This window comes from Eucyclogobius newberryi, unplaced genomic scaffold (genome assembly GCF_026437365.1).
Source record: "Eucyclogobius newberryi isolate DKJ021-1_F unplaced genomic scaffold, fEucNew1.0.hap1 SCAF_8, whole genome shotgun sequence".
In the NCBI taxonomy this organism is placed as follows: domain Eukaryota; kingdom Metazoa; phylum Chordata; class Actinopteri; order Gobiiformes; family Gobiidae; genus Eucyclogobius; species Eucyclogobius newberryi.
In genome coordinates, this window is record NW_027316500.1 from 6,082,164 (window position 1) to 6,098,771 (window position 16,608).

Here is a 16,608-nt window from a genome sequence, read left to right on the forward strand (position 1 = left end):
CCATCACACAGGACCTCAAGTGGGAGCCCACCATCACACAGGACCTCAAGTGGGAGTCCACCATCACCCAGGACCTCAAGTGGGGGCCCACCATCACCCAGGACCTCAAGTGGGGGCCCACCATCACACAGGACCTCAAGTGGGAGCCCACCATCACACAGGACCTCAAGTGGGGGTCCACCATCACACAGGACCTCAAGTGGGGGCCCACCATCACACAGGACCTCAAATGGGAGCCCACCATCACACAGGACCTCAAGTGGGGGCCCACCATCACACAGGACCTCAAGTGGGGGCCCACCATCACACAGGACCTCAAGTGGGGGCCCACCATCACCCAGGACCTCAAGTGGGGGCCCACCAACACCCAGGACCTAAAGTGGGAGCCCACCATCACCCAGGACCTCAAGTGGGGGCCCACCATCACCCAGGACCTCAAGTGGGGGCCCACCATCACACAGGACCTCAAGTGGGGGCCCACCATCACACAGGACCTCAAGTGGGGGCTCACCAACACACAGGACCTCAAGTGGGGGCCCACCATCACCCAGGACCTCAAGTGGGAGCCCACCAACACCCAGGACCTCAAGTGGGGGCCCACCATCACCCAGGACCTCAAATGGGAGCCCACCATCACCCAGGACCTCAAGTGGGGGCCCACCAACATCCAGGACCTCAAGTGGGGGCCCACCATCACCCAGGACCTCATGTGGGGGCCCACCAACACCCAGGACCTCAAGTGGGGGCCCACCATCACACAGGACCTCAAGTGGGGGCCCACCAACACCCAGGACCTCAAGTGGGAGCCCACCAACACCCAGGACCTCAAGTGGGGGCCCACCATCACCCAGGACCTCAAGTGGGAGCCCACCATCACACAGGACCTCAAGTGGGAGCCCACCATCACAAAGGACCTCAAGTGGGGGCCCACCATCACCCAGGACCTCAAGTGGGGGCCCACCATCACACAGGACCTCAAGTGGGGGCCCACCATCACACAGGACCTCAAGTGGGGGCCCACCATCACACAGGACCTCAAGTGGGGGCCCACCATCACACAGGACCTCAAGTGGGAGCCCACCATCACACAGGACCTCAAGTGGGGGTCCACCATCACACAGGACCTCAAGTGGGGGCCCACCATCACACAGGACCTAAAGTGGGAGCCCACCATCACACAGGACCTCAAGTGGGGGCCCACCATCACACAGGACCTCAAGTGGGGGCCCACCATCACACAGGACCTCAAGTGGGGGCCCACCATCACACAGGACCTCAAGTGGGGGCCCACCATCACACAGGACCTCAAATGGGAGCCCACCATCACACAGGACCTCAAGTGGGGGCCCACCATCACACAGGACCTCAAGTGGGGGCCCACCATCACACAGGACCTAAAGTGGGGGCCCACCATCACACAGGACCTCAAGTGGGAGCCCACCATCACAAAGGACCTCAAGTGGGGGCCCACCATCACCCAGGACCTCAAGTGGGGGCCCACCATCACACAGGACCTCAAGTGGGGGCCCACCATCACACAGGACCTCAAGTGGGAGCCCACCATCACACAGGACCTCAAGTGGGAGTCCACCATCACACAGGACCTCAAGTGGGGGCCCACCATCACCCAGGACCTCAAGTGGGGGCCCACCATCACACAGGACCTCAAGTGGGAGCCCACCATCACACAGGACCTCAAGTGGGGGTCCACCATCGCACAGGACCTCAAGTGGGGGCCCACCATCACACAGGACCTCAAATGGGAGCCCACCATCACACAGGACCTCAAGTGGGGGCCCACCATCACACAGGACCTCAAGTGGGGGCCCACCATCACACAGGACCTCAAGTGGGGGCCCACCATCACCCAGGACCTCAAGTGGGGGCCCACCAACACCCAGGACCTAAAGTGGGAGCCCACCATCACACAGGACCTCAAGTGGGGGCCCACCATCACACAGGACCTCAAGTGGGGGCTCACCAACACACAGGACCTCAAGTGGGGGCCCACCATCACCCAGGACCTCAAGTGGGAGCCCACCAACACCCAGGACCTCAAGTGGGGGCCCACCATCACCCAGGACCTCAAATGGGAGCCCACCATCACCCAGGACCTCAAGTGGGGGCCCACCAACATCCAGGACCTCAAGTGGGGGCCCACCATCACCCAGGACCTCAAGTGGGGGCCCACCAACACCCAGGACCTCAAGTGGGGGCCCACCATCACCCAGGACCTCAAGTGGGAGCCCACCAACACCCAGGACCTCAAGTGGGGGCCCACCATCACCCAGGACCTCAAGTGGGAGCCCACCATCACACAGGACCTCAAGTGGGGGCCCACCATCACCCAGGACCTCAAATGGGAGCCCACCATCGCCCAGGACCTCAAGTGGGAGCCCACCATCACCCAGGACCTCAAGTGGGGGCCCACCATCACCCAGGACCTCAAGTGGGGGCCCACCATCACCCAGGACCTCAAGTGGGGGCCCAAACAGAGACTACAGTACATTGTGCCTCTGCTGCAGACTTCAATCTCTGCAGGACCTGTACGTCTCCAGGGCTCTGGGACGTGCAGGTCAGATCACAGCCGACCCTTCTCACCCTGGACATGGACTTTTTGAGCCACTCCCCTCAGGCAGGAGGCCACTCCCCTCAGGCAGGAGGCCACTCCCCTTAGGCAGGAGGCCACTCCCCTCAGGCAGGAGGCCACTCCCCTCAGTCAGGAGGCCACTCCCCTTAGGCAGGAGGCCACTCCCCTCAGGCAGGAGGCCACTCCCCTCAGGCAGGAGGCCACTCCCCTTAGGCAGGAGGCCACTCCCCTCAGTCAGGAGGCTATGGTCTATCCGGACCAGAACCTCCCGCCACAAGAACAGTTTCTTTGCCTCTGCCGTTGGACTCATGAACACTTCTTAAACACTTTAACCATTATTTAATCACTCACTGCACTGTTCACTTTCTGCACTACATCTGTAAATTCAACTGTACATTTGTGTACATATTAAGCCTATTTTTATTATCTTATCGCTTATTTTATTTGATCCTATAGCAGATTTAAATTGTTTCTCTTTTTGAATTATATGGGTTGTTTTATCATTGTTCATTGTTTTATGTTGCACCTATTCACCAAAGCAAGTTCCTATGTTTGTGAATTCTGTTCATTGACAATGGCAATAAACCTTTTCTGATTCTGATTATAACATGTATAAATGTGCAAATGTAAATATAGTCATAGGCCTCTTGTTACGCACGTCTAACAGAATCAGAGTTGTTATAATGATCGATCGTAAAAGAGCTAAAACGTGCCTGTAAATGTCATGGTTGAGGTTCAAGTATTCCATAGAACATGACAGTGCAGAAATATCACCTTAAAATATCTTCAAACCAGCTATACCAATATGATATTCTACTCTACAATTGTGGTAATATCTATGTCATGGTGGTAGGTTAACTATCATGTAACTGCCTTTAATCATTCCTCCTCAGTTTATATATTGTTATTATTTGCTTATTTTTATGGCATATGGTGGGGTGTTTTTTCATTTTCCTTTTTTTTTTACTGTACCTTGAGCGGGAAATAATATAAAAAAGAGATTCCTAGTTATTGATAATGTCATATCTCACCTCTCCTCTTCCTCCTTTTCCTCAGTTTTGTGCAATTTGTCCACAAACTCGCTAAATTTCATGTCCATTCGTCTGGACTTGGGGACAAAGTTCTGGACGTTGCACATTTTCTTTTCATCGTAGTAGAGGAATTTGTGATTCTCGGAGGCGTAAACAGAGAAATCCCCATTCCCGATGTTCTCCTGAAGGTACGCGACGTCCCACTTCAGGGCTGGATACACCAAGTTTGTGTCTGTTAATACCACCGGCTCCTGGAACAAAAGAGAGGAATATTCTTGAAAAGAGAGATTAACAATAATCTCAGCACCTTTCGGAGTCTCCCATAATGATGTTCTGCTTTAGTCCTGCTGTAGTCCTGCTTTAGTCCTGCTGTAGTCCTGCTGTAGTCCTGCTGTAGTCCTGCTTTAGTCCTGCTTTAGTCCTGCCGCTTTAGTCCTGCCGCTTTAGTCCTGCCGCTTTAGTCCTGCCGCTTTAGTCCTGCCGCTTTAGTCCTGCCGCTTTAGTCCTGCCGCTTTAGTCCTGCCGCTTTAGTCCTGCTTTAGTCCTGCTTTAGTCCTGCTTTAGTCCTGCTTCAGCTTTAGACCTGCTTTAGTCCTGCTTTAGTCCTGCTTTAGTCCTGCTTTAGTCCTGCTTTAGTCCTGCTTCAGCTTAAGTCCTGCTTTATTCCTGCTTTAGTCCTGCTTTAGTCCTGCTTTAGTCCTGCTTCAGTCCTGCTTCAGTCCTGCTTCAGCTTTAGTCCTGCTTTAGTCCTGCCGCTTTAGTCCTGCTGCTTTAGTCCTGCTTTAGTCCTGCTTCAGTCCTGCTTCAGCTTTAGACCTGCTTTATTCCTGCTTTAGTCCTGCTTTAGTCCTGCTTTAGTCCTGCTTTAGTCCTGCTGCTTTAGTCCTGCTGCTTTAGTCCTGCTGCTTTAGTCCTGCTGCTTTAGTCCTGCACCTTTAGTCCTGCTGCTTTAGTCCTGCTGCTTTAGTCCTGCTGCTTTAGTCCTGCTGCTTTAGTCCTGCTTCAGTCCTGCTTCAGTCCTGCTGCTTTAGTGCTGCTTTAGTCCTGCTGCTTCAGTCCTGCTTCAGCTTTAGACCTGCTTTAGTCCTGCTGCTTTAGTCCTGCTTTAGTCCTGCTGCTTTAGTCCTACTGCTTTAGTCCTGCTTTAGTCCTGCTGCTTCAGTCCTGCTTCAGCTTTAGTCCTGCTTTAGTCCTGCTTTAGTCCTGCCTCAGTCCTGCTGCTTTAGTCCGGCTTTAGTCCTACTGCTTTAGTCCTGCTTTAGTCCTGCTGCTTCAGTCCTGCTTCAGCTTTAGTCCTGCTTTAGACCTGCTTTAGTCCTGCTTTAGTCCTGCTGCTTCAGTCCTGCTTCAGCTTTAGTCCCAGCTTTAGTCCAGCTTTAGTCCTGCTTTAGTCCTGCTTTGGACCTGCTTTGGACCTGCTTTAGTCCTACTGCTTTAGTCCTACTGCTTTAGACCTGCTTTAGTCCTGCTGCTTCAGTCCTGCTTCAGCTTTAGTCCCAGCTTTAGTCCAGCTTTAGTCCTGCTTTAGTCCTGCTTTGGACCTGCTTTAGTCCTACTGCTTTAGTCCTACTGCTTTAGACCTGCTTTAGTCCTGCTGCTTCAGTCCTGCTTCAGCTTTAGTCCTGCTTTAGACCTGCTTTAGTCCTGCTTCTTTAGACCTGCTTTAGTCCCAGCTTTAGTCCTGCTTTAGTCCTGCTTTAGTCCTGCTTTAGACCTGCTTTAGTCCTGCTTTAGACCTGCTTTAGTCCTGCTTTAGTCCTGCTTTAGACCTGCTTTAGTCCTGCTTTAGTCCTGCTTTAGACCTGCTTTAGTCCTGCTGCTTTAGTCCTGCTGCTTTAGTCCTGCTGCTTTAGTCCTGCTTTAGACCTGCTTTAGTCCTGCTTTAGACCTGCTTTAGTCCTGCTTTAGTCCTACTGCTTTAGTCCTACTGCTTTAGTCCTACTGCTTTAGTCCTACTGCTTTAGACCTGCTTTAGTCCTGCTGCTTCAGTCCTGCTTCAGCTTTAGTCCTGCTTTAGATCTGCTTTAGTCCTGCTGCTTTAGTCCTGCTTTAGTCCTGCTTTAGTCCTGCTTTAGTCCTGCTTTAGTCCTGCTGCTTTAGTCCTGCTTTAGACCTGCTTTAGTCCTGCTTTAGACCTGCTTAAGATCTGCTTTAGTCCTGCTTTAGTCCTGCTTAAGATCTGCTTTAGTCCTGCTTTAGTCCTGCTTTAGTCCCGCTTAAGATCTGCTTTAGACCCGCTTTAGACCCGCTTTAGACCCGCTTTAGACCTGCTTTAGACCTGCTTTAGACCTGCTTTAGACCTGCTTTAGTCCTGCTTTAGTCCTGCTTTAGTCCTGCTTTAGACCTGCTTTAGTCCTGCTTTAGACCTGCTTTAGTCCTGCTTTAGACCTGCTTTAGACCTGCTTTAGTCCTGCTTTAGACCTGCTTTAGTCCTGCTTTAGACCTGCTTTAGTCCTGCTTTAGTCCTGCTTTAGTCCTGCTTTAGACCTGCTTTAGACCTGCTTTAGTCCTGCTTTAGTCCTGCTTTAGTCCTGCTTTAGACCTGCTTTAGTCCTGCTTTAGTCCTGCTTTAGACCCAGCTTTAGTCCCAGCTTTAGTCCAGCTTTAGTCCTGCTTTAGTCCTGCTTTAGACCTGCTTTAGACCTGCTTTAGTCCTGCTTTAGACCTGCTTTAGTCCTGCTTTAGACCTGCTTTAGTCCTGCTTTAGTCCTGCTTTAGACCTGCTTTAGACCTGCTTTAGTCCTGCTTTAGTCCTGCTTTAGTCCTGCTTTAGACCTGCTTTAGTCCTGCTTTAGTCCTGCTTTAGACCCAGCTTTAGTCCTGTTTTAGACCTGCTTTAGTTCAGCTTTAGTCCTGCTTTAGACCTGCTTAAGATCTGCTTTAGTCCTGTTTTAGTCCTGCTTTAGTCCCGCTTAAGATCTGCTTTAGACCCGCTTTAGTCCTGCTTTAGTCCTGCTTTAGTCCTGCTTAAGATCTGCTTTAGTCCTGCTTTAGTCCCGCTTAAGATCTGCTTTAGACCCGCTTTAGACCTGCTTTAGACCTGCTTTAGTCCTGCTGCTTTAGTCCTGCTTTAGTCCTGCTTTAGTCCTGCTTTAGACCTGCTTTAGTCCTGCTGCTTTAGTCCTGCTTTAGTCCTGCTTTAGACCTGCTTTAGTCCTGCTTTAGACCTGCTTTAGACCTGCTTTAGTCCTGCTTTAGACCTGCTTTAGTCCTGCTTTAGACCTGCTTTAGTCCTGCTTTTGACCTGCTTTTGACCTGCTTTAGTCCTGCTTTAGTCCTGCTTTAGACCTGCTTTAGTCCTGCTGCTTTAGTCCTGCTTTAGACCTGCTTTAGTCCTGCTTTAGACCCAGCTTTAGTCCCAGCTTTAGTCCAGCTTTAGTCCTGTTTTAGACCTGCTTTAGTCCAGCTTTAGTCCTGCTTTAGTCCTGCTTTAGTCCTGCTTTAGTCCTGCTTTAGACCCAGCTTTAGTCCTGTTTTAGACCTGCTTTAGTCCAGCTTTAGTCCTGCTTTAGACCTGCTTAAGATCTGCTTTAGTCCTGTTTTAGTCCTGCTTTAGTCCCGCTTAAGATCTGCTTTAGACCCGCTTTAGACCTGCTTTAGACCCGCTTTAGACCCGCTTTAGTCCTGCTTTAGACCTGCTTTAGACCTGCTTTAGTCCAGCTTTAGTCCTGCTTTAGTCCTGCTTTAGACCTGCTTTAGTCCAGCTTTAGTCCTGCTTTAGACCTGCTTTAGACCTGCTTTAGTCCTGCTTTAGACCTGCTTTAGACCTGCTTTAGTCCAGCTTTAGTCCTGCTTTAGACCTGCTTTAGTCCAGCTTTAGTCCTGCTTTAGTCCTGCTTTAGACCTGCTTTAGTCCAGCTTTAGTCCTGCTTTAGACCTGCTTTAGACCTGCTTTAGTCCTGCTTTAGACCTGCTTTAGACCTGCTTTAGTCCAGCTTTAGTCCTGCTTTAGACCTGCTTTAGACCTGCTTTAGTCCAGCTTTAGACCTGCTTTAGACCTGCTTTAGTCCTGCTTTAGACCTGCTTTAGACCTGCTTTAGATCTGCTTTAGTCCAGCTTTAGACCTGCTTTAGACCTGCTTTAGTCCAGCTTTAGACCTGCTTTAGACCTGCTTTAGTCCTGCTTTAGACCTGCTTTGGACCTGCTTTAGTCCAGCTTTAGACCTGCTTTAGACCTGCTTTAGTCCTGCTTTAGACCTGCTTTAGACCTGCTTTAGTCCAGCTTTAGTCCTGCTTTAGTCCTGCTTTAGACCTGCTTAAGATCTGCTTTAGTCCTGCTTTAGTCCTGCTTAAGATCTGCTTTAGTCCTGCTTTAGTCCCGCTTAAGATCTGCTTTAGTCCTGCTTTAGTCCTGCTTAAGATCTGCTTTAGTCCTGCTTTAGTCCCGCTTAAGATCTGCTTTAGACCCGCTTTAGTCCTGCTTTAGTCCTGCTGCTTTAGACCTGCTTTAGACCCGCTTTAGACCCGCGTTAGTCCCGCTTTAGACCTGCTTTAGTCCTGCTTTAGACCTGTATTAGGCTGTAAATGTATACATAGAAATTGACAAATATAACATCATACTCTTGTGTGTTGTTTTTTTCTTACTATAAACGAGTCCACGTTCATATTTTACATATTCAAAACAACATTAAAATGTTCTGATATTTTGCCCTTTCCAAATGTGATAATAATAATCATTTAACTGGGCTGTATTTGTATAAGCTCTAAACATAGTAATAAATGCCTCTAAATATAGTAATAAATGCCTCTAAACATAGTAATAAATGCCTCTAAATATAGTAATAAATGCCTCTAAACATAGTAATAAATGCCTCTAAACATAGTAATAAATGCCTCTAAACATAGTAATAAATGCCTCTAAACATAGTAATAAATGCCTCTAAACATAGTAATAAATGCCTCTAAACATAGTAATAAATGCTCGTAGAGACTCATTTGTAAGCACAAAAATGTCGTACCACACAGATAAAGCGCAAACGCGGCGCACGAGGGCTACGTGACAGTCTGAGCGTACAGCAGGGCGCGCGCGCCTGTGGCTGTAGCACGCGCGCGCACGCGGGGGAGCAGACTACACCATAACATCTGCCGCGTTCGCCTCGTTCACTTCACACGCGCGTTCGCTTTAAGGTGCTCTGCTCTTATTTGTCATGTGTCGCAGACTTTGGCCCCGGGAGCGCGCTCCTCGTGCGCAGCGCGTGCACTTTGGCATGAAAAGCGAGCGCGTGTCTTTGTCCAAATAACGCACGCGGAAGATGTTTAATGCGGCGTCCACCAAATTAACTTTAAACTCGGAAGATCACGATGGTTTGTGCGCGTGACTGACTGGCCTCGTCGTTTGGAGATTACGCAGACACTAGTGTGCTGTAGATACATGTTTTAACTTAAATAAAACTGTGACTTCAAAGTAAAATGATGGTAAAAGAGGATCAAGTCGAAGTCTCTCCGGGTTTGTAGTATAACGGGGCTGGTCACGTGACTCGCACATGTGCTCATCATTGTAATCATTGTAAGTACACTTAGTCCAGAACAATTTAGAGTTCTCAGAGATGTTTAGTCTCTGTTATGTTAGTAATATATATATATATATATATATATATATATATATATATATATATTTTATATATTTGCACATATGACTTGGCCTCAGTTCAGAGCAGGTTAAAGGGTTTGGGTTTCTGGTGTTATTTTCTGTTTATGATGTGCTGCTTGTGCTGCTTGTGCTGCGTCATGCTGCATCTGAACAGAGCACACTGAGGATAAACTTACAAAGCCCAAAGGCCTGTGGATTTGGGACAAGGACACAGACTGCAGAGCTCTGCAGGTGCTGCACAGGTGATGGATCAGCCTAAAGCCAGAGTCACACTGGGCTGCGACAGTAAAGCTGTTTGTTTTGGATGTGGGGGAAAGGTTTGGACTCATATGCAACCAACAGAATGAACTATTAGTCTAATATTCAAAGCATAACCATTAGGACTTGTGCTTCTATGAACTTCACGTAACTATTTCCTTTCACAATAGTTTTCATTCACAGCATTACACGCATTATGAGGTGTGCCATTTGTTGCAGACTGACAATGCCTAAGTCCTGGTCACGTTAAATGCTTGTGACTAAAGTGAGTTGTCCGGACACAGCGCGAGCTTTACCTCGTTGTTGATGAGCGCCTCGGCCCGCGGGTCTGCGTGTGACAGCCGGGGGATGGCTCTGGTGGGGAACGTGTACTGCCGCAGCTGAGACTCGTCCCAGCCCCGGTCCAGGACTCCGGAGAAGGCGGCAGAAGCCTCGCTTCCACCGGGCTCAGCCTCCACCACAGTGGCTGCTGCCATGGCTCCTGCCCCGGTCAGTGAGAGCGCAGAGAGCGGCTTGAGCCTGGAGCCTGCCCCGGTGACGGTGAGTGCACTACACCGCTCTCTCATGCACAGTCTGCTTCATACACGGAGCGTGGACATGTAGAGGAGCTGGGATCGCCGCTGTTTGGTGTAAACACCAACACCCATGGGTGCCAGCAACCAACGAGTCTCCAACAGACAGAGAAACACCCAGAGACAAGCGCCAGGGCCACGCCACAGTGACCCCTTGCGGCCAGGAGTGTGAGGGCTTCTGTAGTTCTGCGTGTCCGCCAGCAGAGAGAGACATTTATCTGCAGTTTACCTCCTTTCAAAAGGTGAAACACTGGGACTTATTTATCTTTTTTTTTAAATATGTATTCCCTGCTTTTTAAATATGTATTCCCTGCTCCTCCAGTTGTCATGATTTAAACTATATTGCCTAGTATTTTAGGGCCAGGCAATACAACAACAAAAAAATAGAACTGTTGCCATAGCAATTAATAATTTATAATTACATATCCTTTGAGTGAAAATTCCTCTAAATGTTGCATATATCAGGAAACTGAAACAAATGTATAGGCCCACATTTATTCTTTATACACACTGTAGTGTTTATTCAGAATAATAATATCCAAGCAGTCATATTAATCTGCTCGGATAGTTTTTTATCTATGTTCATCTCATTACAAAAGAGAAACAGTTCAATATTTACCTGGTGATTTCTTATTGATCATTGTGAGAGACCTCATGAGGACACACTGATCAATGGACTCGTCGGCTGATTATGGTACTTGTTCAGAGTTACCCACAAAGTCGTTACATTTTCTCTGTTTTTAAATGTATACCCAGCACATGACAGAGAGAGCAAAGGGAATAAAGTAAAATAAAAGGCATCCAAAGAAGGTACGACACACACATCCAAAACTCATCCAAAGTTTGTCAAACAGATCCATTTTCAAATGAATTCAGTAATTGTTTTCCACTTGCTATAATCACAGTCCAGTCCTTGGTCTGTTTGTGTCTGCCGCTTTGTGATGGCCTTTTCTCTGCAGCCAGGAGAATGTTCCAGAAGTATTCATTGACTGTGTCCAATGTATGGATTTTCACGTGCTGTTCTGATCGAGTGGAATGGAGATGTCACAAATAGTGATACTTCTACTTCTTTGCCTTACCATTCATACAAATCTTGAGATTGTTTTATCCCACTCAATAAATAGCTGTTTTGGGGATTTACATTTAAGTATTGACGAGAGACGAGACAATAATAATAATAATAATCTCCAATTCTGCTGGTGTTTAAACCCCAGTGGAGAGATGGAGCCTATATAGGTTTATGTTTTATTTATTTATGTATAAGGGCCAAAAAGCTTTAATTGACAGGTCAGTTGTTCCAAGAAAAAGGGAGAGAGTGGGGAGAGAACTTCAACAAATGACGAGGGTTGGACTCAAACCCACTACGCCACTGTGGTAGCAAACGCACATGTGCAACACCCTTTAAGGCTTATGACAAGTTCTCCTGTTTTTCTAATAATGACTTGGTTATGAACCTGTAGTAAACATTTATCATCATTTTACATTCGTGAAGTTGCTGTTTGTGAAAAAAAAATTAAAAATAAGACTTCAAAATTGCCGGAAGTAGTGCCACATTGTAAAACAGAATTGCTCTGTGATGTCATCACTGTGCGACATGCCATTGAAACACAGAGACAGTTAACACTTCACTGACAGTAGTCTGACCTGTCATATGCACTTTAACCTTTTAACACCTGCGAGCTCTGGTGCCAGTTTTAGTTGTAAACTCAATTCACTAAACTTAAGTATCAATACAGGTAGTTTTAGAATTGTCGATGTATCAAACCTTTCCTGTTATTGTTTCATTCTTTTTGTCATTGGGATATGGAAATCTGTATCAAACGTCAAGCCTTTTTATTAGTATCAAAATCAAGTTTGTTGTAACACAACTTTTGATACAATTTTGTCACAATAGTAAGTCAGTAATGAACAACTGCATTGTCCCGCCCTGATCCTGTCACCCTGATCCTGTCACCCTGATCCTGTCACCCTGATCCTGTCACCCTGATCCTGTCACCCTGATCCTGTCACCCTGATCCTGTCATCACTGATCCTGCTGTTTCCTCTTCTGCTGTTCCTCTCTCTCTCTCTCTCTCTCTCTCTCTCTCTCTCTCTCTCTCTCTCTCTCTCTCTCTCTCTCTCTCTCTCTCTCTCTCTCTCTCTCTCTCTCTCTCTCTCTCTCTCTCTCTCTCTCTCTCTCTCTCTCTCTCTCTCTCTCTCTCTCTCTCTCTCTCTCTCCCCCCCCCCCCAGGGGGCTGTGGGGCGGCTCCCCGGAGTGTTCCCATGCTCTGTGTGTCCTGTGACGGATCCAGAGATGAGCTGAGCCTGATCCTTCTGAAGCTCATCCATATACACCCCCACACACCCCCACACACACCCCCACACACACCCACACACACCCACACACCCCCACCTGCCTGTCCGCCCGGAGAGTGACCACCCGGGAGGGGCAAGACGGATGTCTCAATCCAGCTGCACGGGCTGAACACAGGTACATGTGTATTTGTGTATTTGTACTTTTACTTAAGTAACTAAATCGAGTACTTCATCTACCACTACTAATACTGGACATTTTGAAACCTAAATTTGAGTAATCGAATACTGCAGTGTATTCCTTTGATTTCAGAAAAGTACCTGTGTTCTGCTAAATGTAACTGTACCTGCACAGTTTAGCGCCACGCAGAAGAGTTCCCCCGTGAGCCCCCTGCAGCCCGAGCCGTGAGCCCAGCCTGAGCCTGCAGCCCGAGCCATGAGCCCCCTGCAGCCCGAGCCGTGAGCCCCCTGCAGCCCGTGAGCCCCCTGCAGCCTGAGCCGTGAGCCCCCTGCAGCCTGAGCCCCCTGCAGCCCGAGCCGTGAGCCCCCTGCAGCCTGAGCCCCCTGCAGCCCGAGCCGTGAGCCCCCTGCAGCCTGAGCCCCCTGCAGCCCGAGCCGTGAGCCCCCTGCAGCCTGAGCCGTGAGCCCCCTGCAGCCTGAGCCGTGTTGCATGTGTGTGTGCTGCAGTGTTGAGTGTTCTCTCACATCAGAATGACCCGGGGCCCTGGAGGTGCGCCGCTGCACATCCCTAAGCCACAAATCCTATTAGTCAGGGATTCTCTCTGGCATTTCCCATTCACTGTGTCGTCAGGTGTTACGTGTGAGAACTCAGACTTCCTCTTCCCACAATGCATTACACATATAAATATACTGTATTTGGATCCATTTTTGTCATCTTAAACTCAGAGGTGGTAAATTACTACACTTAAAACCCTTTAATGGAGTAGCCTACTTCAGGTTTCTTATGAAACAAGCACACAGAATGTTCTGTGTGTGTGTGTGTGAGTGTGTGTGTGTGTGTGTGTGTGTGTGTGTGTGTGTGTGTGTGTGTGTGTGTGTGTGTGTGAGTGTGTGTGTGTGTGTGTGTGTGTGTGTGTGTGTGTGTGTGTCATTCCTCCTTGTTTCTCAAATGATTGAAAATAAAGGTCCTAAGCAGGAGTACCATTGGTTCTGTGCCCCGTCTGTCACTCATGCCTCACTGCTGATCCACTCGACGGGGCCAAGCTCCGCGCCCCGGCATCGGAAGTTCACAGCCCTTTGTCAGAGGTCGTGTCACTTTGTGGGAAGTGCCAACGGGCTGCGTTCATCTGGTGTCATAACAGGTCCAAATCTTACGCCACAATCTGCTCTTTAAATGTCAAACGTTTTGATCTAGTTTTGATCTAACAATTGAATACGAGATGTATTAAGTGTCAAAAGGTAGCATTTTTCAATCAATGGTTTATTAAGTCATGAGAATATAAATCTGTGGATCTTAAGTGATTAGCCACGAAATGTTCAGGTTTCTGACACTATAGACACTATATTTATAGTATTAAATATTGACTGAAAAGTTTTGCTTCCTCTTCCGACTGTGAATAAGTCTATGAGTGACTAAATAAACCACTCCTTCAGAAATTATGGAAAAAAATACACAAAAATGTTTATGTTCTTCTTTTTTTAATACCAGATTTTATGCATTATATAATATTTTGTCCTTCCAATTCCATGAAACATATGAATTATAAATCAGATGTTACCTCCACACATTTATTCCTACATTTACTCGAGTAGTATAAAGTAAGACTACCTCAAATTATGAATCAAGTGGGACCAGTTGTCAAGCTCATAGATCATTCTTGTTGTACACCCACAAATATATCATGCTTTCTATGTACATTTTGCAGTTATTTGACTTTCTTACCCATCTCTTCTGTTGCTTGGTGGTGGTTCAACATCTGTGGAACATCTTTGGGATATTTTTGAATGAAATACTTTATAATCAGTACAGGAATGTTCACTTCTCATCTGATAAGAACATTGTCATCTGAAAATAATTGCACTCCAGTGTAAAAAAGGAAGGCGTGACACTGCAGGGGAACAGAGACTATCTTACATTTAGAGGTATTAATCTGAACGTTCTGAGACAAAAGACTCACAATAGGTAATGGTAGCTTAAAGAGACGCTTTCTCCAAGTTGCTGTGTCCCAGTTGTCGAGTCGGAAAGACTTTATGAGCAATAAATTACACTTTATATGCTGTAACAACTCAAAATGAATAATAAAAAGCAGGAAAGTGCTCAAATCAGCCAAAATGCGGATCAATTCAGAAAACTGGTATTACTTTTGAACGTTGGCAATCGACATTTGAAAGTTAAAGTATGCTTTTGTTTTAAATGTTGTGTCGACATTAGTAACATTTCTAAATGCAGAGGCTCAACGGCGCACAGGAGAGGGTTCACAGACAGACAGGGGGCAGTAGAGAGCAAATAAAGGTCAAATAACTGTCAATATTTTAACTGTGGGACGTTTTCGAGTAGGAATTCTGACATGTAAGCTTGTTCCAGTGGAAATCTGACCTCCCAGGACAACTGGAAGGCAGCATAATTCAAGTTACCTAGCAACTATACTGTAAACAAAGACCAAAATCCATATAAGTTACACAATAGTTAGAAATGGACAAATAATAATAACTGATAACATCTTTATTGTGTTAAACTGTCAGAAAAAAGTGTCTGTTCTGTGTAAATTGTCTGTATTTTGGATGGTATGTCGCGTATTGATGACATCACAGAGGGATTCTGTTATAGAATGCAGCTCTACTTCCTGTAAATATCAACATTTATTTTTCAAACCTACGATAATTATGATTGATTCAAGGACTAGCCCACCAGACAAAGTACTAATTTGTAATAAACATGAAATATAATATAAATAATAAATATAAATCATTCTCTTAAATTTCTTTTTCTCTGTCGCCAGGCGCTTGTTGCCGAGTACCAGTCTTCTATCCAGCCGACCTGCGGGGGGTCACCAGCGAGGGGGCGGAGTCTCGATTATGCCCATTATTTGGTAAATAAGATGTCAACAAGGTGTTTCCCTGACACTTTATTGAGTCAAAGGAGGAGAGTGCAGGAATGAACGCCCCCACCGTGAATGGGCCCTTTAATCTCCTCTTTTGTGCCCCGCCATCTTAAGGGCCGTGGGCTTGGGTGATGGAGGTAGTTGGGGGGCTATGCCAGGCTAATGCTGCCCCTGCCTGGTACTACAGTCTTGGGTTAGCGAGGTAGCAGTGGCGGCTATCCTGGCAAAGTGTTTATAAAAGCCACTTGTTTGGGCACAATACTCGAACTAACTTTCTTTGAGCCGGCAGTGTGAATCCGTGCAAAGCCCTTTCCCAAAGCTCTTTAGAAGGAGGCCGGCCCATTGAGGAGCCCGAGGAGGGAAGGATTACCTTGCCCGACGGTGGTGCATTTCCGACGGAGCTGATTAGGCCCCCGCTCATTGTTAAATCGAGCAAAGGAGAGGCTCTAGAGGAGAGAAAAGACCCCAAAATAGGTGGGCCCGGAGCAATAAAACAGCCGCAGGAAGCCCAGCGCAGGCAAGCCAAAGTTTTCCCAACAGTTCTTAAGCGGAGGTGCGCCGTGAAAAAGGAGATTAGCATACAAAATTAGAGGCGGTATGATGGGATGTGTGTGTTTTTTGTCGTGGGTAACTTGCAGCGTGGCCCGTCCACCCCCAAGGTCTTGTCCGTCTGCACAAAGTTAATTAAACTAGTATTAAATTGTGAAGAAAGTTCCAGGGGCTCTTTGGAGGATTACACCCGGGATTTGTAGAGACGAAATTGGGAAAGCCGGTTCAATTGAGCACACTTTTGTTGGCTCAAATCGGCATGTATAACTGTCACTAGAATAAGTTGGAGCAGAGTATTCGTACAAACATGTATTATTCTTTTATTTCAATAGAAAACACAACAAAACTCAGAGACAGCTACGCACAAAGTACAACTATAGGACACACTGTGCAATAAATTAACCATGTACAGTACAAAGTGCTTCATTTTATGTACATTTAAATACAAGGACAGCGCAGCAGGTGTGTGTGGAAGAGGGGCCACAGGGGCCCGAGTGTCCACGCCCAGGCTCCTGAACACAGCAAACGTGTGATGACAGGGCCCTTACGTTTAGAGAGGGATGAAAGATCTCCTGGTCATGTGATTGCCTAATTGTAAAACATTTTAGTTTAATAACTTACAACAAAAATGTTTTCTGAAGAAACAATAGCTATAAAATACCCAG

The 16,608-nt window shown here is 47.2% G+C and overlaps 1 protein-coding gene across 1 annotated transcript in view; it reads right to left on the bottom strand.

Annotated features, from left to right (window-relative positions):
- hif1an (hypoxia inducible factor 1 subunit alpha inhibitor) overlaps positions 1 to 10,167 on the bottom strand; it is a 17,209-nt gene extending 7,042 nt beyond the window's left edge. The window contains exons 1-2 of the mRNA XM_072437023.1: positions 9,765 to 10,167; positions 3,622 to 3,872 (exon numbers count right to left, since the gene is read on the bottom strand). Coding sequence (XP_072293124.1) covers positions 3,622 to 3,872; positions 9,765 to 10,034 — 521 coding nt within the window. The 5' untranslated portion in view covers positions 10,035 to 10,167. The remainder of the gene's footprint in view (positions 1 to 3,621; positions 3,873 to 9,764) is intronic.
- Positions 10,168 to 16,608: the final 6,441 nt, after the last annotated feature.